The sequence below is a fragment of the Microcaecilia unicolor genome, chromosome 6, assembly GCF_901765095.1.
Source record: "Microcaecilia unicolor chromosome 6, aMicUni1.1, whole genome shotgun sequence".
In the NCBI taxonomy this organism is placed as follows: Eukaryota; Metazoa; Chordata; class Amphibia; order Gymnophiona; family Siphonopidae; genus Microcaecilia; species Microcaecilia unicolor.
In genome coordinates, this window is record NC_044036.1 from 120,607,220 (window position 1) to 120,634,362 (window position 27,143).

General features: G+C 44.5%; 1 protein-coding gene across 1 annotated transcript in view; it reads right to left on the reverse strand.

The window, feature by feature from the left end:
- The window catches only part of TRMT1L (tRNA methyltransferase 1 like), a 283,269-nt gene that overhangs the window by 197,807 nt on the left and 58,319 nt on the right, over window positions 1-27,143 (reverse strand). The window contains 2 exon segments of the mRNA XM_030206540.1: window positions 13,680-13,742; window positions 14,794-14,853. Coding sequence (XP_030062400.1) covers window positions 13,680-13,742; window positions 14,794-14,853 — 123 coding nt within the window.

Here is a 27,143-nt window from a genome sequence, read left to right on the forward strand (position 1 = left end):
AAGAAGACATTATGAGCAAAGCCCGCAAAATGGACGTAATCAAATGGGATTTACTCCCGATTGAGATATATCAAGATGTGGCCCCGCAGACTCTGAAACGTCGTGCAGAATTCCGGAATTTTACGAGATATCTACGTGATCAAGGATTATTATATCGCTGGCAATACCCATTTGCGCTGTCTTATAAGGTGGATGGAAAGTGGAACAAACTTCAGTCGGTGGAGGAAGCACGTGCAACATGGCCAGAGGTGGAGGCGATGCAGGACACTCCGGAGTATCCTACAGAGCCTGCAGCACGTCCGAAACATCAAGGATAGACCCGGGTGACCAGAGGTAAAGGGCACCTCACTCGACAACAATCAAGCCAGCTGCAGAAATCCACTTCCACAGATGGACTTTGATAGACAGACTTGGAAGGCTATAACCCTGCTTGGTTAAGGGTGAGATATGAGCAGGCGGAACGGGACAGACTGCTTTCCTTCTTGAATGTGTGGGGCTTGGTGGATATTTGGAGGGTCTTACATGGGGCGGAAAGAGATTATACGTTTTACTCGGCACCCCATGGTACACACTCTAGAATTGATATGTGGATGGGTAGTGAAGGAATGATGTTGCAGGTCATATCCACAGAAATAGAGACACGCACATGGTCCGATCATGCTCCGGTTCTCCTTTCTTTGAGGGGAAAGCGGGAAGTGCGTGGCCAAAGAATTTGGCAGTTCCCAGATAACTTGTTAACTGACCTTAAGCAGGTGAAGGCAATCGAAGGTGAACTAAAAGAATTTCTCTCTATTAATGACACACCAGATATTGCACCGGGGATATTATGGGAATCTTTGAAGGCCGTGATAAGGGGAAAGATGATATCTCTTCAAGCATATATACATAAAGATACTAAGCAACAGGAAAAAGTATTAAGAAACAAGATACAGGACCTAGATAACTTAGTGAAACAGCAGCGTGCTACCCCAGATCAGCACGGAGAATTACATAAAACTAGTGTCCAATTGGCTGCTTTAGAAAATCATTCAAGAGCAGCTGCAGAGAGTTCAGCAAGAATACTATGAGTTCAACAACAAGGCCAGTAGGATATTGGCATATAAATTAAGACAGCTAGCTAGTCGTAATAATATCCACAGCATAAAAGATGATGAAGGGAAGATATGGGATCAGTCAGAGGATATTCAAAGAGAATTTGTAACCTATTATGAACGGCTCTATCGGCCGGAGATTTCTCCATCGGAGGAACAGATTCGCTCCATACTAGAGGCCGTAGATTTTCCCGTACTGACAGAGGCAGATCAGGCTATGCTGTCGGCCCCTATAGATCAGGAGGAAATAGACATAGTTATTAGGGGACTCCCGGGGGGGAAGGCCCCCGGGCTAGATGGTTTTGGCAACCGTTTTTATAAATGCTTTCGGACTATTTTGACCCCAGTACTGATCCGAGTGTATAACAACATTACATCTGAGGCCATCCTTCCACACTCCTGGAGGTTAGCAGATGTGGTGTTGTTGCTTAAACCACAGAAGGACCTGCAGAGGTGTGGATCTTACCGCCCAATTTCCCTGCTAGGGACGGACTATAAAATCCTTACCATTATTCTGGCCAATAGGTTACAAAAAGTGTTACCTCGTTTGATCCATGAGGACCAGGCGGGTTTTATCGCTAACAGACAGACCTTTGATAACACTAGACAAGCACAATATATATTGGATAGAATTCAGAGACGGACAGTCAGCGGTGTTCCTTTCATTGGACGCAGAAAAAGCTTTCGATAGAGTGCTGGGGCCCTTTCTTTTTGCATTGTTGAAACGAGCTGGTTTTGGCGGACAGTTTCTGCATTGGGTATCGGCGCTCTACCGACAGCCACTGACTCAACTAAAAATTAATGGTACTCATACTATGCCTTTTGAGTTGTTCCGTGGAACACGGCAGGGATGTGCATTGTCCCCCCTGCTGTTTGTTCTAACCATGGAACCGCTTGCTAGGATGATAAGACAGGAGCCGCGGGTACAGGGAATACATATAGAAAGACAAGAAACTAAAATCCTGCTGTACGCAGATGATGTCCTGTTAACCTTGGCAAGCCCAGGGACCTCATTGCCAGTGGTATTGGATATTCTTAACTTATATGGGGAAGCAGCGGGCCTAAAGGTTAACATACAAAAATTGGAACTTATGCCTTTACAGTTTCCTCCAGGTCTGCAGGCTGAACTCCAACCTCTTTTTCCCTTTAGATGGGCGTCTAAAGCTATACGGTACTTGGGGGTTAATTTGACTCCTAGTACTTCTGATCTTTTTAAAGAAAACTTTGTGCCCAAAGCCCAAGAGATGTTTCAGGATCTAGAACGATGGGGGGGGGACTAGGTATGTCCTGGATGGGTAGGATAGCAGCGGTGAAGATGACTCTACTCCCCAGACTACTTTATCTGTTTATGGCCATCCCCACCCACATTCCGAAAGCGTTTTTTCGGACGCTTTCTCGGAAGGTTTTTGCCTTTATATGGAGGAGGAGACCTCCACGAGTCAAACGGAATGTGCTGTATCAATCTAGAAAGGATGGTGGAATGGGGGTGCCCAATTTTTGGTTATACTATAGAGATACACTATTCCAGATGTTGTCCATAGGACAGAAAGGGATACTCTCAAACCCTGGTCACATGCGGCACAATGGGGCCTGAGGGGAGTTCCCCTGTGGGCAGCGCCTTGGCTCCCACTACCACTGCTGAGAGGCCTCATTGAGGGATTACAGGGACAGATGGGAGTGGCTCTTGGGGAGTGGGTCAGATGCAGGAAAGCATGGTTTCCAGGACGAAAGTATCATCTGAATACCCCCATAATATATGCGCTGGATTTCCCAGCGGGGAGGGAAGAAGGAGTATATGGGCAGTGGTCCGCACTTTCACTGAGATTGGGACAACTATGGGACGATGGGCACTGTCACACATTTGATGACCTGAACGATGAATATGGCCTGACTGACAGGGACAGATTTCATTATAAACAGTTTCGTGACTTTATACAGAGGAAAGCTAAAGATGAGTTGTTATTAGCTGTCACGGAACTGGAATTGGCAATGGGATCTGGGTCGGGGAAGGGAGGAGTATCTAGAATTTATAAAGCATTACTACATCATACTCTCCCTTTGACCCCATATATTGCAAAATGGGAGGCCCTGCTATCAGTCACGTATGCACCCGAGAAATGGACTAAGATATTTAAAAACTTACTGTCTTTTTCGGTGTCGACGCCCCTGGTGGAAAATGGGTATAAGATGCTATATCAGTGGTATCTTACACCACATAGGTTGGCACGGATATATAAAACAGGGGCGTCGACATGCTGGCGGGGGTGCGGGGCACAGGGCACATTTTGGCACATCTGGTGGGAATGCCCGATTATTCAGTCCTTTTGGGTAAACTTGACAACTTACATTCAAAGTAACCTGGGAATCTCAGTCCAGTTATCCCCAGGTTTATGCCTGCTTAACATACAAGAGGCAGGTTTACGACATCCACAAAACTGTTTGCTTACCTATATAGCCACAGCGGCCCGTACTCTAATCGCAAGACAGTGGAAGCAAGCAGTAGCCCCCACAGTGGAACAGCTATTTGCGAAAGTGGACTTTTGTTGTGTGATGGATAAATTAACAGCTATGAAAAGAGGAAAGGTGGTACAATTTTTTTAAATATGGAGCAACTATATGGAATGGAGGGGCCTGCTGGTATAATAGGGCACATGGGTCAAAATAACAGTGGATTGTGTTGTAAGGTTTGAGTTACCTTGGGAGAGGGGAGGGGAGGGTGGGGGTTGGATTATGCAACCTGTTCACATCTGATGTTATATGTAAAAGCTGTTATGAAAAACATATATCGTCTGTATTTTGATATGTTAAAATAATAAATATACTTTAAAAAAATAAATAAGGGCGATCCAAGATGGCGGCGTAACAAGCTGTGTGAAGAGACGCTCTGAATCCTGACTTGGAAATACTAATTTTCCAGCGTAAAATGCCGCATACTAAAAGAAAGGGGGTGACACGGATAGTTCCCCCACCTACCTCGACTCCCTCGATGACCCAAGCAGGCCTCGAACGTTTCTTCGCGCCAGTCTCCCAATTTATAGGAGGTATGGATCCTATAGCGGGGATCTCTGGGGAAGCGGAGACCCTGCTGGGAGAGGAAATATCTCTCTCTCTCCACTGTTAACTACGAAACCTCTGTGTCCGGCGTCAGTAGCGAAGCCTGATGAGGAGCGCTGCCCTACCGGAAGTGTTGCGGCCAAGGTTCCCAGTGAGGGTCGGGAGACGTTAGAGCAGACGCCGGGAGCAAAGGCAGGAGCCTCAGGACGAACGCAGGAGGTAAATCTAGCTATGATATGGACAATGCTGAATAAAATGGATGTGACGTTACAACAGACCTCAGGAGAAGTCAGCACTTTTGATAAAAAATTTCAAGATTTGAACTCAAAGATAGACCTGATTAAAGGGGAAATAGCTGAGAAAGTAACTGCTCTTCAGCAGAAAGTTGATTCTATTCAAGAATTTAAAAGTGGAGTGATAAAAGATAATCTTGAGATCCGAAGAAAAGTGGAACAAATTGAAAATTTTAATAGAAGACTTAATTTGCGACTATTGAACTTTCCTCAACTCCCTGGCATTAATCCACAAGATTTATTCAAAAAATACCTCAATGAAGTTCTGAAAATTCCTCTGGATGCAATACCCCCTGTAAACAAATTATATTATATCTCAGCTTCTAAGGGAGAACTGGAAAAAAAACAAGATGTATCACACACTAATTTAGATCTTGATGATATATCAGCTATATTGGAACAAACTGTAGATGAGACTACGCAAAGGTCAACTTTGATTGTTTCCTTAATTTTTTTGAACAGGATTTGAATAATATCATGAAAATGTATTTTAGGAATTTACAAACCTGTTTTGGTGGAGTAAAGGTGCAGATTTTTCCTGACGTTACAAAATCGACCCAACAGAGAAGGAAAGCCTTCTTGGCATTAAAAAAAAGAACGCTTGAGATAGGAGGGATGTTTTTCTTGCCTATCCCTGTAAATGTCTTGTTAGGTTGGGCCAGGTTAAATACACCTTTTATTCACCAGATAGTCTAAAATCATTTCTTGATTCTAAACAACTGTAGTAGTTAGAAATATTATGGGGGAATATATGCCGCCTTAATTACTTTTGATTAAAGATTTGTAATAATTCTTCCCTAATTCTGATCGCCCTTTTCAATATAATGGGGTCTAAGAAAGCTTAATGAATCATGTTTAAAAGAAAAAGTTTTATGTTTAGGAAGTATGTTATTACTTTCTTTGATGATTTGATTCTGAAATGTTGTTATTGTTTCTTAAATAATGTGTTATGGCTGTATTTCAAAACAAGTGTATTCTTGTTTAAATGAAAAATTAATAAACAAATTGAATCATAAAAAAATAAATAAATAACACAACACAGTTTAAATGTAGATCGGGCCTCAATAGCAAGCCAATGCAGCTTCTGAACTAAAGGCCTGGTGTTCTCGTACCTAGAAACTCTACATTTTAGTCTGGTAGCCTTATTTTGTAATGTCTGCAAATGACAATGTACAGCCCTACTGCAACCCACATATATAATATGATGCAGTAGTCCAAATTGGACATTACCAGCGTTTGGACTATTAAGTGAAATGTACCCATTGCAAAATATATCTGAACACGATGCAGTTTCCACAGAAGTTTGAACACCCTAGCTGTATTTGGCTATGAGGATCAAAAATTAAATGCTTGTTTTATTTTTATTTTTGGTTACATTTGTACCCCGCGCTTTCCCACTCATAGCAGGTTCAATGCGGCTTACATATTATATACAGGTACTTATTTGTACCTGGAGCAATGGAGGGTTAAGTGACTTGCCCAGAGTCACAAGGAGCTGCCTGTGCCTGCAGTGGGAATCGAACCCAGTTCCCCAGGACCAAAGTCCACCACACTAACCACTAGGCCACTCCTCCACTCTATAGAGTTATTCCTATAATTTTTAAAGAAGGTTTTTAAAGAAGGTGGCTGTGCTCCGTGTGTCTACTATGTGCCAAGAAGGGAAGACATACAGTAGATGTGTCTCTGGCCAGGGCTGCAACAGGGCATTGATCCCGGTTCTGGATAGAAGGGTTTTATTTAAAGGAGTACTGATTATGTATAGCGCGCTTATAGTGAGCCGTTTTACTACGACTAGTCTCACTAAAAAATAGCTCAGCTGAAGAGCAGCCTATACTGAATCCCTTCTACCTAATATATATTCTTGATCCAGAGTTTGGGATTCTTCTTTTTTGAACATCCCCAGTCCCCATATAGGTATTGACTACATTTTTGAGAATTTCACTGGAGTGTCTCTCCCTCTAAGGATTTATATTGAGATTGTTCAATTTTGGTAACTCCTTGAGATCGAGGGCAGTGAGAAATTCCCGAGGCTATGACTGCTCTTACTGTCTCCATGCAAAAGCAGGACACTCAGAGGCAGCAGTTTAGACCTTTGAGATCTAAGATCAGATGAAAAGTGCCTTCCTTCTTCAGGACTATGAATTAGACGGAGTATCTGTCTTGTCCCTGTTCAGCCTGGGGAACTGAAACAATGGTCCAGAGTGCCAGCAAAGGAATCTACGGTGGCCTAAACCTCGACCGCCTTGGTTACCTTTCGAGAAGGAGACTGTAAGAAGAGAGAATTGACCGGGTGAGAGAGCTTCAACTTGAAACTTTCTGTTTGAAAATTCAGAACCCACTGGTCTGATGTGATTTTGGCCTCCTCTTGATGAAGATGCCCTCCCACTGAAGAGAAGAGTGAACCAGCCTCACATCACTGCGAAGCTCTGGAGGTATTGGACATTCTAACTAAGAGTTGGCCTTCCTGTCCACACAAAAGGAAGATTAGTGTGTCTGAAAATGGGCCTTCTGAGCATATTGCTGACAGCCAGGCTGGTACCATCTGGTATCTTCAAATCGAGAGCTCCCTGAAGATGGACAACCAAAGGTTTTCAGCTTATCCTTCAGCAACTGCTGTGGCTTAGTTTCTCCCAGTTCTTTCACCAAGTTACTGAGATCTGCTCCAAATAGCCACTTGCCCTGAAAGAGAAGTTTAACTAGATATGACTTTGATGCTGCATCTGCTACTCTTGCCGGAATTCTGCTCTCTCTCTCCTTTAATGATGGCTCCTCTGAACAGACTGAAGCCACATCCGATAAGGAGGGAAAAGCAGAAATAGCCTTATCTTGCCACTCCTAGAGGTCTAAATGAGATCTCTTAGGAGCCAGAGGGGCAGCAGGGTGAGAAACTAAAGCACCATGCAGCAACTCTGACAGTCCCTGCTTCAGTAAATAGGCCTGGTAGAAGAGCAATAAAAACTCCAGCGAAAACAAAGATCCCAATGCAGTTCAATACTCTGTCGGGCCCTGAGGAGGCTGTATAATGGTGGCTGGGCTCCGTGTGTGATCAGACACAGGTTGCATCTCACTGCTAGTCGGCCCTGACAAAATGGCACCCATTCCAAGCTCTCCTGCATCAAACTGCGCACTGATCCTGTCGGAGAGTCCAAATACTCCGGCATATTCAGATGCTGCTCCAAATCTGAAGATGTGCTTCTGCCAACTGTTTCCTCCAAATCTTGTGGGAATTCCAGCTTGCACGCACTGCAATACCCTGACGTCGGCCCATGGGTCCCACATTGGGGACACTGCTTAACTGCCTCTGCGGGAGTCACTATTCACCCTGTCACTAGTGAAGCACAACGCGTCCCAAGTGGTGAGTCAGGATCCGTCCCCTACACTAGAACTTGGAGCCCTTCAAGTGCTTCCGCGTCAAACTTTAGTTGGACTTACCACTTCTAGATGCTCCCCCCAAGCTGACAATCTCCACAAGTCTTATCCCACATGAGAAAGGATCAGGATTGATACTCTGTCCTATGACTCAGGCAAACCTCTTTGCTTCTCCTTTTTTGCTTGTTTGTAAAGTGAGCCGTCCTTAGAATTGTGCTACATAAGACCAGTAGGAAAACCTGACCTGGATTGTGGAGTTTGAGCAAGGTCAGGCAAAAGATTTAAGTAAGAGGTTGCAGGAATATATGGAATGTACTCTGTTTGTTATATGCTGTTTAGTTCAGAGATAGCGAAGAAACTTACCTGTAGCAGGTATTCTCAAAGGACAGCAGGTCTTATATTCTCACATATGGCTAACACGGTCCCGCGTTGCCAGTCTGGAGCTTATGACAAGCTATTAAGAGTTTTGAGGAGCGCGAAACATGCTAACATGGCGCATGCGCGAGTGACTTCCTGCCCACCATGAGAGCGCCCACCATGAGAGCGCGGTTAATGCAGTACAGTACTACAGCACATAAAATAAAAAGACAAAAAAATAGACAATTCCAAGGGGAGGCGGGAAGGTTGTGAGAATATAAGGCCTGCTGTCCTCGGAGAATACCTGCTACAGGTAAGTATCTTTGCTTTCTCTGAGGACAAGCAGGCCTAGTTTCACTTTTAGGGAATCCCTAGCTAGCAGGCTCACCGAAAACAACCGCCATTGGTCAACTGGGCCTTGCAACAGCAAGGACATAAAGATTAACCTAAAACTATATACAAACTATGTGAGAGTGCAGCCTGGAACAAAAGAAAAAGGGCCTGGGGGGGTGGAGTTGGATTCTAGACCCCCAAACAGATTCTGCAATATTTTCTGTCTAAACTGACTGTCGCGACAGGTATCTTGATCAAGGCAGTAGTGTGATGTGAATGTGTGGACTGAAGACCATGTTGCAGCTTTGCAAATTTCTTCAATGGAGGCAGCCATGGCTCTGACACTGTGAACCTTGACATGACCTCCAGAGTTAGCTCAGCCTGTGAAATCTGCCAGCCAATTAGAGATTGTTCATTTTCCAATGGTGCCCCCCCCCCCACAATCCTGTTGGGATTAAAAGAAACAAAAAGTTGGGCGGACTGTCTGTGGGGCTTAGTCCCCTCCATGTAATAGGCCAATGCTCACATGCAATCCAAGGTGTTCAACATGTTCTTGCCAGGATAGGTGTGATATCAGGGAAAGAATGCTGACAAAACAATCGACTGGTTCAGATGGAACTCCACCACCTTAAGCAGGAACTTAGAGTGCGCGTGGAGGACTACTCTGTTGTGATGAAATTTTGTATAAGATGCATCCACTACTAAAGCCAGAAGCTCACTGACTCTACGAGCTGAAGTAACAGCCACCAAGAAAATAACCTTCCAGGTCAAGTTAATCAAGTAGCTCAAAAGGAGCTTTGATCAGCTGGGTGAGAACAATGTAGAGGTCCCATGACACTGGTGGAGACTTGAAAGGGAGCTTTGACAAAAGCAAACCTCTCATGAAGCAAACAACTGCTGCCCAGAGATGGGCTTACCCTCTACACGTTGATATGCACTAATTGCACTGAGGTGAACACTTAAGGTGTTGGTCATAAGACCGGACTCGGAAAGGTGTAGAAGGTAATCAAGCAGAGTGTGTGTAGGACATGAAATGGGATCTAAGGCCTTGCCCTCACATCAGATGCCAAACCTCCTCCATTTAAAAGAGTAACAACTCTTAGTGGAATCTTTTGTGGAAGCCAGCAAGACCCAGGAGACACCCTCTGGCAGACCCAAGGAAGCAAATTCTAGGCTCTCAACATCCAGGCCGTGAGGGCCAGAGACTGGAGGTAGGGATAAAGAAAAGACCCCTCGTTCTGTTTGATGAGGGTTGGAAAACACTCCAATCTCCATGGTTCTTCGGAGAATAACTCCAGAAGAGCAGGGAACCAGATCTGCTGAGGCCAGTACAGAGTGATCAGAATCATGGTCCCACAGTCTTGCTTGAGTTTCAACAAAGCCTTCTCCACAACAGGTATGGGAGGATACGCATAAAGGCGACCTGATCCCCAATGTGGGAGGAAGGCTTCCAACACTAGTCTGTCATGGGCCAGAAGCCTGAAACAGAACTGAGGGACCTTATGATTGATGTGAGTTGCAAAGAGATCCACTGAGGGGGTGCCCCACACTCAGAAGATCTCGCGGGCAACATCCATGTGGAGAGAACACTTGTGCGGATGCATTACTCTGCTCAATCTGTCGGCTAGGCTGTTTTTGCCCACCGGGTAAGTAGTACAAACAAGCATACCATGCCGGAAAACCAACGCCATACCCAAATGGCCTGCTGACACAGAAGTCATGATCCGGTGCACCCCTGCTTGTTGGTGTAAAAGATTGCAACCTGACAGTCCGTTTGAATTAGTACAGTTTGGTGACAGAGCCAATCTCTGAAAGTCTTTAGATCGTTCCAAATAGCCCGAAGCTCCAGGAGATTGATCTGGAGATCTGTTTTCCTGGGTGGACCAAGCACCTTGACTATGAAGCCCATCTACATGGACTCCCCAACTGAGGCGAGATGCATCCGTCATCGGCACTTTTTGCAGCTGAGGAATTTGGAAAGGAAGTCCCAGAGTCAAATTGGATCGAATGGTCCACCACAACAGGAAGAGAGGAAGCTCCGGGGACACTCGGATGACATCTTCCAGGTTCCCAGTGGCTTGGCACCACTGAGAAACTAGGACCCATTGGGCAATTCTCATATAAAGACTTGTCATGGGCAGCACATAAACTGTGGATGCCATGTGTTCCAACAACCGCAACATCTGCCGAACTGTGAACTACTGACACTCGAAGCAGTTGGCTGCTCAAAAAGGGACAGGGCTAAAAAGCTTATGTTTTCCCATTCATAAAGTTTTCATCTATACCTCTTGCTGTTTTTTCCTTTTAATGAAACTTTATTGGCTGCTTAGCTCCCAGACCTACAGCCTGCACCAATCACCGAGTCCAAAGCTGACTCTCCTCTGCTAACCAAGTACCTGGCTCCACAGCCTTCAGCCAGCCAAACCGCCACCACACATCCACTCTGTATAGGATCAACCCCACAGGGATCTCCTTCTGCTGGAACTAGGGAAAGTAGCTCTCTGAGGACTGTAGCCTAGAAGCTCTGGAGCCTCAACCTGGTCCAGTGAGAGAATTAGAGTTGTCACCCTCTGCCCTCCTTGCCTAAATCCTCTCTGGCTTAACCAGTTCAGTTCAGACCAGATGTCTGCACCATCTGTTACAGACAGAGAAATATTAACAATAGAGAACTGAATCACTATCCTTATAGGGTAGGAGTGTCTGTTTTCTATCTTTTTCTCTGTCTACATCTGCTGGCAGAGGGGCATAATCCACTTGTCTAGGCTGATCTGGTAAAGACAATAAGGAAATCTTGGTTTAATGAATAGTGATTTGTTCCTTACCACCAAGAGCAGTGCAACTAACAATTCTGGGGTTTTGACTTTTGTTTTCTGATTTTCACAATTACATTTTTTTTTACATCTAAATCAATGAGAATAGATATACTAAAAGTTATCTCTCTCTGATTTGAGATGCAATAGTACTCTCCTTCAAGAGGCTATAGATGGATCAGTAATACTTGGTCATTATAAATGCAGCCACTGTTTAAACATGGCTCAACAAATCAAAGGGTGGGGTGGCTGACTTGCTGTTTAGATAGTGAAGGCTAGTTGTGGGAGGTGGCTGACTGGCTTGTTGGGGTGGAGAGAACCGGATTACGTGGAAGAGGGTGGCTGACTGGCTTTCTAGGTGGTAAGGGCTAGCTGGGCTGAGGGGCTGACTGGCTAATTGAGGGGTGAGGGCCTGCGTTGGAGATGGCCAATTTATGAAAAGTGAGACATTGTGAGGAGGAACAGCATAAAAGAGAGAGAGAAAGGGAGACAACACTCTGGGGGTAGGGAAAGAGAGATAGAGAGAGATTGGGTAACAACAGGGTCAGGGAATGAGAGAAAGACAGGACAGAGATGGGAGCTACTGGCTATATATTTCTTCCAGTGACTTGAAATGGTGCATTAGAAGTCTGATTTACTTTAGACATGGAATGGGAAAACAGCCTTAGTAAATCAGTCCATCTGGCCCTAAACACTATGCATATCTCAGAGGAGATCACGTCTTATTCTCAGTGCTAAGTTTCTGGCCTGGCTTCTAAATTAAAAAAAAATTTGTCAAGACTTGGTTTAATCTGGAAGGAAAAATAGATCTTACCTGCTAATTTTTTTTTCTTTTAATCCCAACAGATCAGTCCAGAAATTGTGGGTTATGCCCATCTACCAGCAGGCAGCGAGAAGAAACAAACTAAGCTCTGCCATATAGGATGGTGTGCAGCTGGATAGGAAAGCTAAGAAAATTTAAAGTGAGGAGAGGGCCACGTGAACATGTCCTCTCAGCTACGTGGGGGGGGGGGGGAGAAAAGAGAGACTGAGGGACCTGTGCTTAACCGTCAGGTGGGAAGGCACCAACGCATGCATGGTGGTACGTTGCTAGAAGTTTCTCTAGTGCTAGTAAATTTGCATCCGTATCAAGACTCTGTTGGATGACATCACTCACATGTGGGAATAGCACGGCCTGCTTGTCCTCAAAGAATGAGTGATATTTGGAGTTCCTCTTTTGTTTTATATTGTTTGTTATTATAAATCTCTGTGTGCTGTATAAGTTAAGCGGTATATCAAGTTTTAATAAAAACAAACACTGAAATTCCACCCTAGCTTTGACCAAATTGTCTCTCCAAGAATGGAGGAGCAGCCTAGTGGTTAGTGCACGGACTTTGATCCTGGGGAACTGAGTTGATTCCCAATGCAGCTCCTTGTGACTCTGGGCAAGTCACTTAGCCCTCCATTGCCCCAGGTACAAATAAGTACCTGTATATACTATGTAAACTGCTTTGAAAATTGTATGTTTCCCGATGGACTGTTATTTAGCAAATTATGTCGTCTTACATTCAACTCAATATGGTGTTCGATCCTTTCACAGTACTGAGACAGTGGTAGTTTCTATTTTTGACATAGCCCAATGTTTTATGTGTGAAAATGGTAAGGCTCTTCTGTTTGTAGGCATACAGCCTGTGTAAATGCATTTTCTCAATAAAGAGTTTAAATGTGGGAAAAAAATGGTAAGGCTCTGCAGTTTGACCTTTTGTCTGCGTTTGAATGTAGTTGCAAAAACCAGAGAAAGGTGGTATATCCCATTCCCTTATGCACACAAATGTATAAAAGCAGGTGTTGTCTTTCTATGTGCCTATTTTTTTACGTTAAACAGTTAATTTAATGTCTCTAAAAATCAACGTCCATTTCCACAACCAAAATAATCTATAATACATAATCAAATAATCCATCAAGGGTTGTTTTTCTGGGGGCCATACAATGATGATTTTCAGAAACTTACCAGCTGTTACAGAGACCTTAAACAGTCAATTAACACTCATTATCTGAATGTTCTCCACATATGTACATTATGAACTTTTGAATTTGTTCATCGAGAATTTTGTGTGTCACTAGACGTTATCTACTTGTATTTTTATTTGTCAACGTGAACTGTTTAGTCATATTCCACTCCATTACTGGAAAGTTATTTACTCAACCCATAACTCAATGTGTGACCCCTGGACAAATCATGCTCAGGAAGTATTAATCCTTCTGGACATGGATACTGTGGTCATGTAAATCATCTTGTACAATGAACATTGCATAAACTAATGAAACTAGGTATATTAATAGGACTTAAAAATACTTATTTTGAAAGAGGGAGAAGTCTATTTAAAACGTACCTTTATCCAGCTCAGCCAGTGATTCTATATCTGAAAGTTCCCTTTGAATCGAGATGTGCCTTACTGAAAGTGAGAAAGATTTCGGCTTAGAAGACTCTAAATTACACAGTTCTAGAAAAAGAACATAAATCGAACAGTTTAAACGTACAGGACATATAAAGTTGTATTGTTACTAAACAAATGTTTGATTATGCAGCTATTCCAGAAACTTTAAAGCTTCAGTTAGCAACTAACTTGAGGAATTCCCTTATTGATCATAACATGGGACGTCACTACTAGAAGTGAAAGTACACTCCCTGACATAATTCAAGAATTTTTTTTTAGTGACCAGAAGTTTTCCCATTAAATATTCACTACCGAACAAAAGAGTATACCTTATGTACACTGGGAGGCACTGTTGTCTTTTCAGCAGTCAATAAAAGGATAGGTCAAGCAAAGGCTCTGTGCTGCTGAGTGGGGTATGAGATACAGCCTCATACCACTTTGAATTTAAGGTACACTATGGACTCTTTACATTGTCCACACCCCTAGACAGGAAGCTGCAGTGGTAAGGGAATCCTCTTTCTTGCACTGTATCTGCCAAGCCAGCAACGCCTCACAACCAGCTTCAGGCTAGAGGAAAGCAGTGATATGGCGTGTTTTATCACATGCAGCACTGCACATAAACATTTTTCAGTAAGTCAAGGGTTGGGTGGTTGATAAGTAAGGAGGAGCAGGAGGTGGACATGCTTTCAAAGAATTTAAATCCCAGAAGTATAATGATGCAGCCCAGGGTGGGAGGTACTTGGCACATGTGCTGTGTGTTGTCAACTTATTTTAGACGTTTTGCCTACATTCTCAACCAAATAAAACTTACTCATGAAGGAAGAGAAAACAGCAAAAATTATAAGCTCACATCAGTAGCAATTAGACATCTTATACCAAGCCACGAGCTCTCCAGATATACAAAGTTTAGACAGAGACAACAACATGCAGCACTTCTCCACAGTAACCTCTCCCCCTCAAACTCCAAGTCCTCCATTTTTAAATTTATTAGCAAGCCTTTTAAAGTTCAGTACAACATGGTAAATCAAGTTTTTATGACATTATTCCATTAGGACCACAACAGTCTTACCTTCAGAACATTCATTCAGCAAAGCCATATTTTCTGCAGAGACTTCAGCAGCTAAACAGCCTAAACAAAAAGTATTCACAAATCAGGTCATGATACTCTAGTACAGGGGTGGGCAACCTTTTTAAACAAAGAGCCACAGGAATGCCAGTACTATCCCCTAGAGCAGTGATGGCGAACCTTTCAGAGGCCGAGTGCCCAAACAGCAACCCAAGATCTAATTACTCATCGCAAAGTGCCGGTACTCATTATGGGCGGGGTCACCACATATGACTCCACCCCATGATAGCCACACACCCTTACACCATCCTTGGCGAATATAAACAAACATCATTGAAAATATACTAGTATAGGAGAAAAAAATAACATGATTTTCTTTCATTATAAATCATTTCTGTAAGTTATTACAGCTCCAGTATACCCAGTGCAAAATAAGACAGCAGATGTAAATTCTCAAATTGGACATATTCCAAACACTAAAATGAAAATAAAATGATTTTTTTCTACTTTGGTTGTCTGGTGATTTTGTTTTTCTATCCATATTGGTCCTAGTCGCTGATTCTGCTGCTATCTGTTCTCTTAACTCTGTTTCCAGGGCTTCCTTTCCATTTATTTCTTTACTTTCCTCCTTTCTTCTTCATTTCTTGCCCTCCATCCATGTCCAGCAACCCTCCTCTCCCCTCCAGCCACAAATGTCCAGCCACCCTCCTCTCCCCACCAGCCGCCCATGTCCAGACACCCTCCCCTCCAGCCACCCTCCTCTCCCCTCCAGCCGCCCATGTCCAGCCACCCTCCTCTCCCCCCTGCCCTCCCAGCGGCAGGCCTCCCTCCCACCCAGCACCAAGCCACCCAGCATCAAGCCTCCCTCCCTCCCACCCAGCACCAGGCCATGCACCCACCCAGCACTCCCACCCAAGCACCAGGCCTCCCACCCAAGCACCCAGGCCTCGCTCCCTCTCACCCAGCACCAGGCCATCCACCCACCCAGCACTCCCACCCAAGCACCAGGACACCCACCCAAGCACCAGGCAGGCCTCTCTCCCACCTACCCAAGCACCAGGCAGGCCTCTCTCCCACCCACCCAAGCACCAGGCCATGCACCCACCCAAGCACCAGGCCTCCCACCCAAGCCTCCCTCCCTCCCACCCAGCACCAGGCCTGCCTCCCTCTCACCCAAGCACCAGGCCATGCACTCACCCAGCACTCCCACCCAAGCACCAGGCCACCCAAGCACCCAAGCCTCCCTCCCTCCCACCCAAGCACCAGGCCTCCCACCCACCCACCAGGCAGGCCACCCACCCTCCCACCCGGCACCAGGCCTCGCTCCCTCCCTCCCACCCAGCGTGTACCAGGGCACCCTCCCACCCACCGTCAAGCATTCCTCCCTCCCTCCCACCCGGCACCAGCCCACCATCCCTCCCTTCCTCCGAACCCCAAGAAATGTAAAAGTCTTCCCTTGTCCGAGTAGGCGGCGTCAGCATCAGCAGTAGCAGCGAAAAGCGTGCTGCTGGTTTGGCGCATCTTCAGCCTTCGGTCTCTCAAGCTCTCTGATCCCGCCCTAACAGGAAATGAGGGCGGGACCAGAGAGCTTGAGAGACAGAAGGCTGAAGACGCGACGAACCAGCGCACGCTTTTCGCTGCTACTGCTGATGCTGACGCCGCCTACTCGAACAAGGGAAGGCTTTTAAATTTCTTCGGGTTCGGAGGGAGGGATGGAGGCCGGGCGGGCTGGTGCCGGGTGGGAGGGAGGGAGGAATGCTTGATGCCGGGTGGGTGGGAGGGCTAAGTTTCGGGTGAGGCGACCGGCGGCGCGCGTGCCCTCTCTGGCACGCGTGCCATAGGTTCGCCATCACTGCCCTAGAGGATCGCAACAATACCTAACTTTAGAAATGGAAATGCACAGAGCTCCACAAACCATCTGTGATAAATAAATAAATAAGTAAAAATTTAACTAAAAATTATGGAAACTGCTAGAGTGGCTGTTTCTGAAAATATTTGCGAAACACTGTATTTAAAATTGCCAACACTCTGGTTAATTAAATTTTCTGTGTATACTTCCCATTGTCTCGAGGGCTGCATAAAATTCAATAGCAGGCTGCGTTTGACCAGTGGGGCGCAGGTTGCCTAACCCTGCTCTAGTACGTCACTGAAACGCTTCTCTCCTTTTAAAGAAAAGAGGTGTGAAGGGATCACATTTCCCCATTTACTACCTCTTCCTCAATACACTCTTAGTGCTGCACTATGCTTTCACATAACTGGAAGTTTAAACCACTTCTTAAAGCAATCACATTTTTAAGCCCTTGCATAACACTGTAAAACATGACTTCAGCCACATATATCAGTCTTGGAGCTGGTATCGAAAATGCCTAGATTTTACATAGAAGCAAGCCTCATTTGCAAAATAGAGGAGACAGTTAAAAAGCAAATCCTGAACAATGCAAAGATTGTGACAGAAGAAGCCAAATTGCTTTTAGATATTCATTTGCTATATATACTGGTGCTAATTTTAAAAGAGTACTTAAAGGAAAAGTTCAGAAAAGCATGTATTTTATAAAAGGCAACACAGGTGCCTATGTGTGATTATATAAGACTCCCAGACCAAGCCACAACAGAGGCCACTTATTCTCACATGTGGGTGACATCATCCACGGCATCCAGTACGGAAACGCTGCCCAGAGTATTGTATCTTTAAGAGCTTGAGGCAGCGTTCCCACTGCGCATGCACGGGTGCTTTCCTGCCTAACTCACAAGCATGAGACCAATTAGTACAACAACATAGCTAAATAAGAACTCCAAGGGGAGGCGGGAGGATATGCGAGAATAAGTGGTCTGCTGTCCTCTGAGAATACCTGCTACAGGTAAGTAGCTTTGCTTGCTCCGAGGACAAGAAGGCCAGCTAATTCTCATATGTGGGAATCCCTAGCTACCAGGCTCATGGAAAACATAACATTAGGACAATAGGAACTTGCAACAGTGAGGACAAAGAAGTCAATTAACCTGAAAAATATATACATACTGTGTCACATTTATGGCTGTGCCCCAGGTCTACACTCACCTCTCCTTCCAGTGACTAGGCCCTGTGGTTGCTGTGGACTGCCTCATCCCTGTTTCCCAATCATGTTCCAGAGATCATTCCAGTCCTATTCTGATGTTCCAGCATTCCAGCCTTGCTTCGATGTTCCTGAAGCCAAGCCTCGTCCTGGTGTTTCTGCTGCCAAATCTCATTCTTATTTCTGACATCATCAGTAAATGCCTTTTTAAAGCACCTGGGAACTTTCAGGCTTTGCCTTTGCAACAGAGGTCTTCAGAGGAGTTTTTGTCTGTGTGTGTTTGTTGCAGTTCCAGCCCTGCTTGTTCCTGTCCTGCTAGTCTTCAACTTCAATCCCAACCCTACTTGCTCCAGTCCTGTAAGTCTTCAACTTCAGTTCCACCACTGCTTGTTTCAACCCCTTCTTTCTTCAGATTCAGTTCCACCCATGCTTGTTCCAGCCCTGTCTGCCTTCAGCTTCAGTTGTAGCCCTATCTGCCTTCAGCTCCGGTCCTGCTTGTTCTAATCCTGCTGTTCCAGCCTGCCTGCCTTCAGCTTCAGCCCTGCTTGTTCCATTCTTGCTGTTCCAGCCCTGCCTGCCTTTAGCTTCAGCCCTGCTTGCTCCATTCTTGCTGTTCCAGCCCTAGTCCTGCTTGTTCCTGCCCTGCCAGCCTTCAGCTTCAGTTCCAGTCCTGCTTGTTCCTGCCCCACCAGCCTTCAGCTTCAGTTCCAGTCCTGCCTGTCTTCCGCTTCAATTCCAGTCCTGCTTGTACTGGAGTCCTGTCTGTTTTCAGCCTCGATCCTTGTTTAGTTGGATTCTTGCTCATTATTCCTGACTTTTGTGTCATACTGGTTGTAAGAGTGCAGCCTGGAACTGAAGAAAATGGCCCTAGGAGGGTGGAGGTGGATTCTAGATCCCAAACACATTCTGAAGAACTGTCCAAACTGACTGCTGCGTTGGGTGTCTTGGTAAACGCAAAAATGGGATGTGAATGTGTAGACTGAAGACCACATTGCAGCCTTACAAATCTCTTCAATAGAGGCTAATCTCAAATGGGCTACCAACAATGCCATGGCACTGACATCATGAGCCTTGACATGATCCTCAAGAGTCAGCCCATCTTGGGCTTAAGTAAAAGATATGCAATCTGCAAGCCAACTGGAAATTGTACATTTCCAGATGGACTCTTATTTAGCAAATTATAATGTCTTACATTCTACTCAATCAAGTTTTCGATCCTTTCACAGTACTGAGACAGTGGTAGTTTCTATTTTTGACACAGCCCGACATTTTATGTGTGAAAATGGTAAGGCTCTTCTGTTTGTAGGCATACAGCCTGTGCAAATGCATTTTCTCAATATATGGGAAAAAATGGTAAGGCTCTGCTGCTGCAGCTTGACCTTTTATCTGCATTTGATTTAGTAGACCATGGTTTACTGCTTCTCAAATTTACATCAGTACTGATGGGAATATGTTGAATTGGTTTAAGGGGTTTTTAAAATTAATATCATATAGGGTGAAGAACAATTGAGTTTCGAGAGTTGGAGTAACCCTTGTGGTGTCCCCCAAGGTTCTCCACTATTGCCTACCCTATTTAATGTTTCTTTGCACTCTTTGGGTTCAGTACTAATGAATATCGGCTTCATCACACATAGTTATGAGGACAATATAACTGTTATACTTCCAGTTCTCCCTTCTCTGTCTCAAGTACCCTTATGGGTTCAAAACTGTCTTATAATAATTAGTTCTTAGATGTCTTATCACTTGAAATTAAATGCTGAAAAAACTACATTTCTGTTGCTTGACAATAATCATGATCCTGTCTTAGATCATATATTAGTTGATCAGACTAGGCATTCTTTGTCACCAGTAGTGAGGATATTGGGGATTTATATAGGTCAGGCACTTACTATTGATTTCCATCTTAACACCAAGAGTGCTTTTTTTCTCTTCCATAATTTAAGGCGAATCCGTAAATTTTCTGAATTTGAACAGTTTAGATTATTGGTTCAGTCACTGTTATTATCAAAACTGGATTACTGTAATCTTATTTATCTGGATGCTCTAAAACAGACTATTCATAAATTACAAACTATTCAAAATACAGCAGTAAGATTAATTTTTTTCTTTATGGAAAAGGAACAGAATTTCATCCCATTACGCTGAATTACATTGGCTGCCTGTGAAGGCAAGGATTTTTTAAAATTCTCTTACCTGACCTATAAGATCTTTCATGGAGATTGTCCAGCCTATCTACAGTTTCATTCTAATAATAGAAATAGGAGGTCATCTCATAATTCACTGCTTGTGCTACCTTCCAATAAAGGGATAAAGAGATTCAAGATATTTAACCAGCTTTTGGCTATTCAGGCCCCAAAATTATGGAAATATCTGTATCTTTGTGTAAACTTTGAACTAGACTTTTCTTCAAGAAAAATCTAAAAAAACACTCTTTTTGGTAGGTTTGCTTCCCTATGTCTGACTTGGCTTCTTGTATATAAACAGCTTTGAACCTGGAGGTACTATGCTCTAATTGCCTCCTGCTCATGTTTGATCTATTCTTACTGTACACCGCCTTGAGTGAATTCCTTCAAAAAGGCGGTAAATAAATCCAAATAAATCCTATATAATAATTCTCACCTCCAACGTTCTAATGTGCCTGGTACCGTGGCTCCCTCGGAGGTGGTCTGCTAGGCAGTTTAGAATGCACTGACGTCAATGATGTCACTGACAGCTGATTCCAAGGCAAGGGGTGTTTCCCTACTCCTCCCCCTGCCTGGGAAACAGCTGTCAGTGCTCCTTCCTCGGCGCAATACCCAAGCCCCTGCCCTGCAAAACCGTGAGCCAGGCAGGGGGAGGAGTAGGGAAACATGCTCCGCGTGTTTCCCTACTCCTCCCCCTGCCTACCAATCAGCTCTCAGTGCCCCCCCTTGGCGCAACACCCAAGCTCCTCCGCCCCGGCGCAGCACCCAAGCCCCTACCCCCCCGACGCATCACCCAAGCCCCTCCCCTCCCCGGCGCATCACCAAAGCCCCTACCCCCCCCCCCTCGGGCACATCAACTCCCTCGCCACCCGCAGCCGCCAATACTAACGCTGTCCAGCCGCTGCTGCTTCTCCTGTGGAGCAGCAGCGGCCGGTACAAAAAGAAAAAAGCCAAAAAAAGATTTTTAACCTGAAACGCTGCTCCATAGACAGCCATCTGGCATTGGCTGTCGTCACTGCAGCCGCTCCTCCTCTCCCCTCCACGTCACTGCCCCTGCAGGAAGACCCCGGAGGAGCGCAGCGACGTCAGAGGGGAGAGGAGGAGCGGCTGCAGAGATGACAGCCAATGCCAGACGGCTGTCTACGGAGCCGTGTTTCAGGTTTAAAATCTATTTTTGGCTTTTTTCTTTTTGTACCGGCCGCTGCTGCTCAACAGGAGACGCAGCAGCGGCCGGACAGCGTTAGTATTGGCGGCTGCGGGTGGCGAGGGGGTTGATGTGCCCGAGGGGGGAGGGGCTTGGGTGATGCGCTGGGGGGATAGGGGTTTGGGTGATGCGCCGAGGGGGGAGGGGAGGGTCGCTGGACTTGGGTGGCTGGAGGGGGGGAGGGGAGGGTCGCTGGATATGGGTGGCTGCAGGGGGAGAGGAGGGTCGCTGGACATGGATGGCTGGGGGGGGGGGGGCAGGGAAGAGGGAAGTGGGTCCTGAGACCAGATGGGTGGCTGCAGGGGAGGGCAGGGGAGACAGAAGGGACGCTGCAGGGGGAGAGGAGGGTCACGACATGGGTGGCTGCAGGGGCGGCAGGGGAGAGAGGTGGGTCGTTGGACATGGGTGGCTACAGGGGGGCAAGGGAAAAGGAGAGGAGGGTTGTTGGACATGGGTGGCTGCAGGGGGAGAGGAGGGTTGGTGGACATGGGTGGCTGCAGGGGGGGCAGGGGGAGAGGAGAGTCGCTGGACATGGGTGGCTGCAGGGGGAGCAGGGGAGAGAGGAGGGCCGCTGCACATGCGTGGCTGCAGTGGCCGAGGAGGGTTGGTGGGGAGGGGGTCCTGAGACCAGATTGGTGGCTGCAGGGGGGGCAGGGGAGACAGGAAGGACGCTGTGGGGGGGGGGGGGATTACCTTGCTAGCGCCCGTTTCATTGCCTACCGAAACGGGCCTTTTATACTAGTAAATAAATAAATAAAGTGTATGTACGTATTTTAAATCTGCTATTTGTGTGTATATGGTATTTTAAAGAAATCGGTGTTCCATACTTACCAACCTGTTTACTAAGCCTCACTGTGTCAGCAGCCACTAGTGTAGCTTAGTAAACATGGGGGTAATTTTGGAATTGGTGCCTGGTGCCGAATATGCAGCTGTAGTGCACCCTTACCAACTTTAGTGTCACTTTCCAACTCAATTTTGCTTTCAGCACCTTTTTTATACCTATGTTTTATTTTTACCCATCAGTTTTTGCTTTATACCTATTTAACTAGCCTTTATTTGCACATTTTGCATATAATTTCCATTGATTCCTATTTATGACTATCTCTATATATATAAAAGGCACCTCCAACGTTCTAATTGAAGCCTCCAGCTGGAAACTTGAGGTGGCATAGATATCCGGTTTAGCAAGTAGCACTAAAACAAGCAGAGAGAAATAGCTGAGGGAGATAATTGTTTTCTCAAGCACCTGGAGTGGTTGCCCTGGGTGATTAACAAGGTCAGCTGGAGGGCACAGCTCCTTGCAAGTAAACAGCTCCTTGCAAAGCAATTAACTCCTCCCAGAGTCTTGCCCTCGGTGATTTAACAAGGTCAGCTGTGGTGCACAGCTAACTCGGACTGGGAGGGGGGACGACCCTGGAACTGGGGAGGTAGGAGGAGGGAGGGGGCCCTGGAACTGGGAGGGAGGAGGGAGTGATGGGCCCCTAGCACACACTGATTCTTATACATACACTACACACTCGCACCCAGTCACACTCTCTCTGTCACACACACACTCTCTCTCTCAAACATACACACTCCGAGGAAAACCTTGCTAGCGCCCGTTTCATTTGTCAGAAACGGGCCTTTTTTACTAGTATCTACAGAATAATCTAAAAATACAAATTGCAAATCTTTTATATTTTATCATTTATTTTAGTAAATAACATTGCTTTGCTTGTTTTTATATTCCAGTCTCTCAGGAGAAATTCTTCACACACATAGATTCATTGAAAACTTATTTTGTCTACATATGAATTTGACATCTACTTGGCTAGGTATGTTTACTCTTTGAAGTAAATTCTTCATATTTCATATAGTTTTAGTATTTCTACTTGTGAAATCTAACTGCCATTTTAAATTTTTATGTGGTTATGTTTAACATGTGGGCAAATATGATAAGAAATATTTTAAGGGCAAGAAACCTTTTTTGTTGGGAAACTAAGTAAGCCACTTTAGTTCTAAAAAAGCAGCTGGAAAGGTAAGGAAAGAGAAGCTAGCCTTCATAAACTACAAGAGACTGCAGAAAGAGGAATACAGGCAACCTTACTGGAAAAGCTAAGAGAAGCTGGTAAAGTAGTCAGGAAAGCAGAGATGTAAATGGAAGAAAAATAGGCTATACAGTAAAATGGGGAAACAAAACATTTTTCAAATGTGTTGGTAAAAGGAAGTGTAAAAGTGGGATTGTGAGACTCAAGAATATGATGGGGGAAACATGTAGAAGCTGTTGAGGATAAAGCAGAGCTGTTTAACAAATAATTTTGTTCTGTGCTCACAGATGAAAGGCTGGGGGTAGAACCACTAAATCAAACACACATCGGAATGGAAGTGAGGTAGGCTTTAAATGATTTTCAGAAGACTGCGTTCATGAGGAACTAACTAAATTAAAGATAAACAAAGTGATGAGGTCAGATGGGATACATCTGAGGAAACTAAAGGAAATTAAGGAAGTTCCAGTGGCTCTGATGTCTGTCCTTTTCAGTGCTTCGAGTTAGGAGTGGACCCAGAGGACTGAAGAAGGGCAGATACAGTCCCTCTCCAGAAAAGCTGAACTACGGAGCATGTTGAGAACTACTACCTGGTTCATCTGACTTCTGTGTTGAGTAAATTAATGAAAATGTTTCTAAAACAGAGGATAGTGCTGTTTCTGGAAACTAATGGATTGCAAGGCTTGAGACGGCATTAGATGTAGGTCTTGTCAAAATATTTGATCAATTTCTTTTGACTGGGTGACCAGAGAGTTGGATCAAGAGTGTGTTAGATGTGCTGTAATAAATTTCAGCAAAGCCTTTGACACCATTCTGTACAGGTGACATCAATAAACCGAGCACCCATGGTATGGGCCCTACAGCGACTGACTGGTTAAAAACTGATTCAGTGGAAGGCAGCAAAGGGTAGCAGTAAATGGTATTCATTCCTAGGGAAAATCTGTTACCATTTGTGTCCTTCAGGGGATTGGTTCTTGCTCCAATTTGCCTCTCTGCAAATACCACCTGTAGGGGTGTTCCCTGTATCTCACCTTTGGTAGGCCTGAGGTCTGGTTAGGCCATGAACCATCTTTTGTGAACCAAACAACATGAATTCTGCATTACTTCCTAGAACAGTTGTGCTAGCAGACTTCATCCAAGGACATGTTTACTTGAATTTGTTCTCCGCTTTATCTCATGGGAAGTTGCAGAGTACAGAGAACACAGAGTCTGCAGTATCTGGTTTGAAGATGTATAGGAGTTTCACAGAAAGCCTGGGGCAAGGTCGTGCTTGTTGTTTACCTAGTGGCAAGTCATCCAGGACTACTACAGAAAAGGTGGTCTGTGAGACCAGAGGCCCCTCATTGTAGTGATATGACACTTGCTGGACAGAAGTATACAGTTCCTCATTGGTCCTGGATCATCATCTGTGAACCCTGGGGGCAGTGCCAACACTGAACTTGGGGAAAAGAGAAGCAGACCAAGGAGAAGATGATTTAATGGTATATGCATTTCTCTGAGGAGAAGCACTGAATTGCCAGTACACTTATTAACTGTATCTTTCGGCGCTAAGCTTGGCACAAGGAGGAACTCGGGAGATATTTATCGGCTGCTGCCAGACTGAGAATCTGCTGCCTGTGCCAAACTAATACAAGATTACAGGGGTGTAATAAAAAGGATTTGAGAGATTGCTTTTCAACTCTATCTGCCTTGACCAACAAGTGCACTTGAGGTCTGTCTTTAATTAGACGTAATTCTGTTTAACTTTGTGTGAAAATAAGTTGGAATGCAGAAGATAAGACACAGCTGTAATTAATTTGGTATGTGAAGAGGAGGATGGCGCTTGTTTTCGAGTTCAGACTTGTCACCTGGACTTGGAAACATGTGACCACATTCCCACAGTATGGCTTGTTTACCTATTCTCAAGCATTCTGTAATTTTCCTTAGCTCTGAACATGACTTCTAAGCCTTACAAAAAGGGGAGTTTCTTTCAGTGAAATTGGGAGCTCATCTGTGAGTAACGTACGAACTGTGCAGAGAACCTTGTTTCCTGGTCAAAGAAGCTCCTGGCTTTTGCTGTGAACGGGGCCCCCCCCCCAGCTGATAAGAGCCTGGATGATGTAAGGACCAGTGATGATTGTATGTAGTGTATTATTGCTTTTTTCCTGGTCTAGGAACTCTTAGCATTGCTTAGATGTAGAGACCAATGATGTAATGATTGTTTATAGATAGGTATTGTTTCTTTTTAGTTACATAGCTAATCATTGTGTCTATATAGCTAATCATTGTATATATCTTAATCATTGTAGATTTTAGCACCTCTAATAAAGGTCTCATTTACCTAATACAAATCCAAAAGAATCCACAGTAATTACTGAGTAGTCTGTGTTAGTGAAGCAGGCTGTAAATTCATAGCAGTATAAGGGGCTACCTGGGAGACAGCTAGAGCCTTGAAGAGGAGCCAATTCTGCACCCCATCTGGAGCTGATGCTGTAGACTACAGGGTGAGATGTTGCAAAATAACTCTCCTCTCGTGTGTCTGGGCAAAAAACTCTTTATTTGGGAGTCAATCCCCTTCTTATATACTCTATGAATATTCATGGATATTACATGTATTATCATTACTATTGGTTACATTTTGCTTACACAACCATGATCATGCATTGCTTACAAGAACAACTCTACATGAACAGCTCGTGAACCTGCTCAGGAATGTACAAACATCACCTGCTATTCTGCTACTTTCTCAGGAAAGAACAAAAACATCACATGCTAGATTCTCAGGAATATACAAAACATCATCTGCTGCCTGTATCCAAATACATTCTATCTACATCTCCACCTTTTTTTTTTTTTTTTTTTAATGAAATCTCCGTGGTGTGCCAGCTGGAGATGGAGGTGGAGATGTTTGTAATAGCTTATAAACATATTGAGCAGAGTGACGTGTTGGAGCGAATGGACGAGGAAAACATAAAGAAAAAAGGTTAGGAATGCATTGTATACAACAGCAAAAAATAGTGAAAACAAAAATACCAATGACTAAATACTGGATAATAGGGCGGAGCCAGGTCCAAGGGATCCATTGCCACAATTGATCCCATACATCAGAGAGTAGGTTATTATGAATAGTAATATGAGTAGTTAAATTCCGTAGGAAAGCTAATTGTTTGTCAATGGCCTTTGAATTGTCAGATAAATTAAAACAGCACATGTCCTGAAACTCTTCGCAACCATGATGGTTAAGTAATAAAGATAATCAATGGCTGCTCGATTTTGTAAAACTCCATGACGTAATTGCTGTTGCTCAGCATTAAGTAAACTAATAGCAGTGGAGGTTGCATTGATTGATTTAATTGCCCAACAGGCTAATTCACGAATATTTTTTGCATTTGCCGCTGCCAATGCAGGGACACCTATTAATGAAAATGCAAGTGCCAGATATTCAGTTTGACTCAGAAATTTAACATTATCATTGCAATTGGCAGCAAGGGTCATACGCTTGGATCGCATATGTGAGGAGTTAGAAAATAAAATATGTTTACTGGGAAGTACCATAGTGAGTCGACTTAGACAGCATGTAGTACCATCAGATATATTAGCTGGAATATAATTAAAGGTATACATTCCACATGACCAAAACCAGCCAGGGTTAAATGAGTAAATTTATAAATATATGAAACATTTTCGTAGGAGCTACAATTTAACAAAGTTGGTCCAAAATTAACACAATTTGATCGGGTACAATTAACCATACGAGCACATGTCATATTGATACTAGCTATTTGATTGGTTCTCACATGCATTGCCAAAGTAGGCGGCAACAGGGTTTGTGTTCCCCAATTATGGTATTCATAAGAAGCATTTCGATAGGATGAATTAACAGGAAGCTGTGAATAAAACCAAGTATCATTTT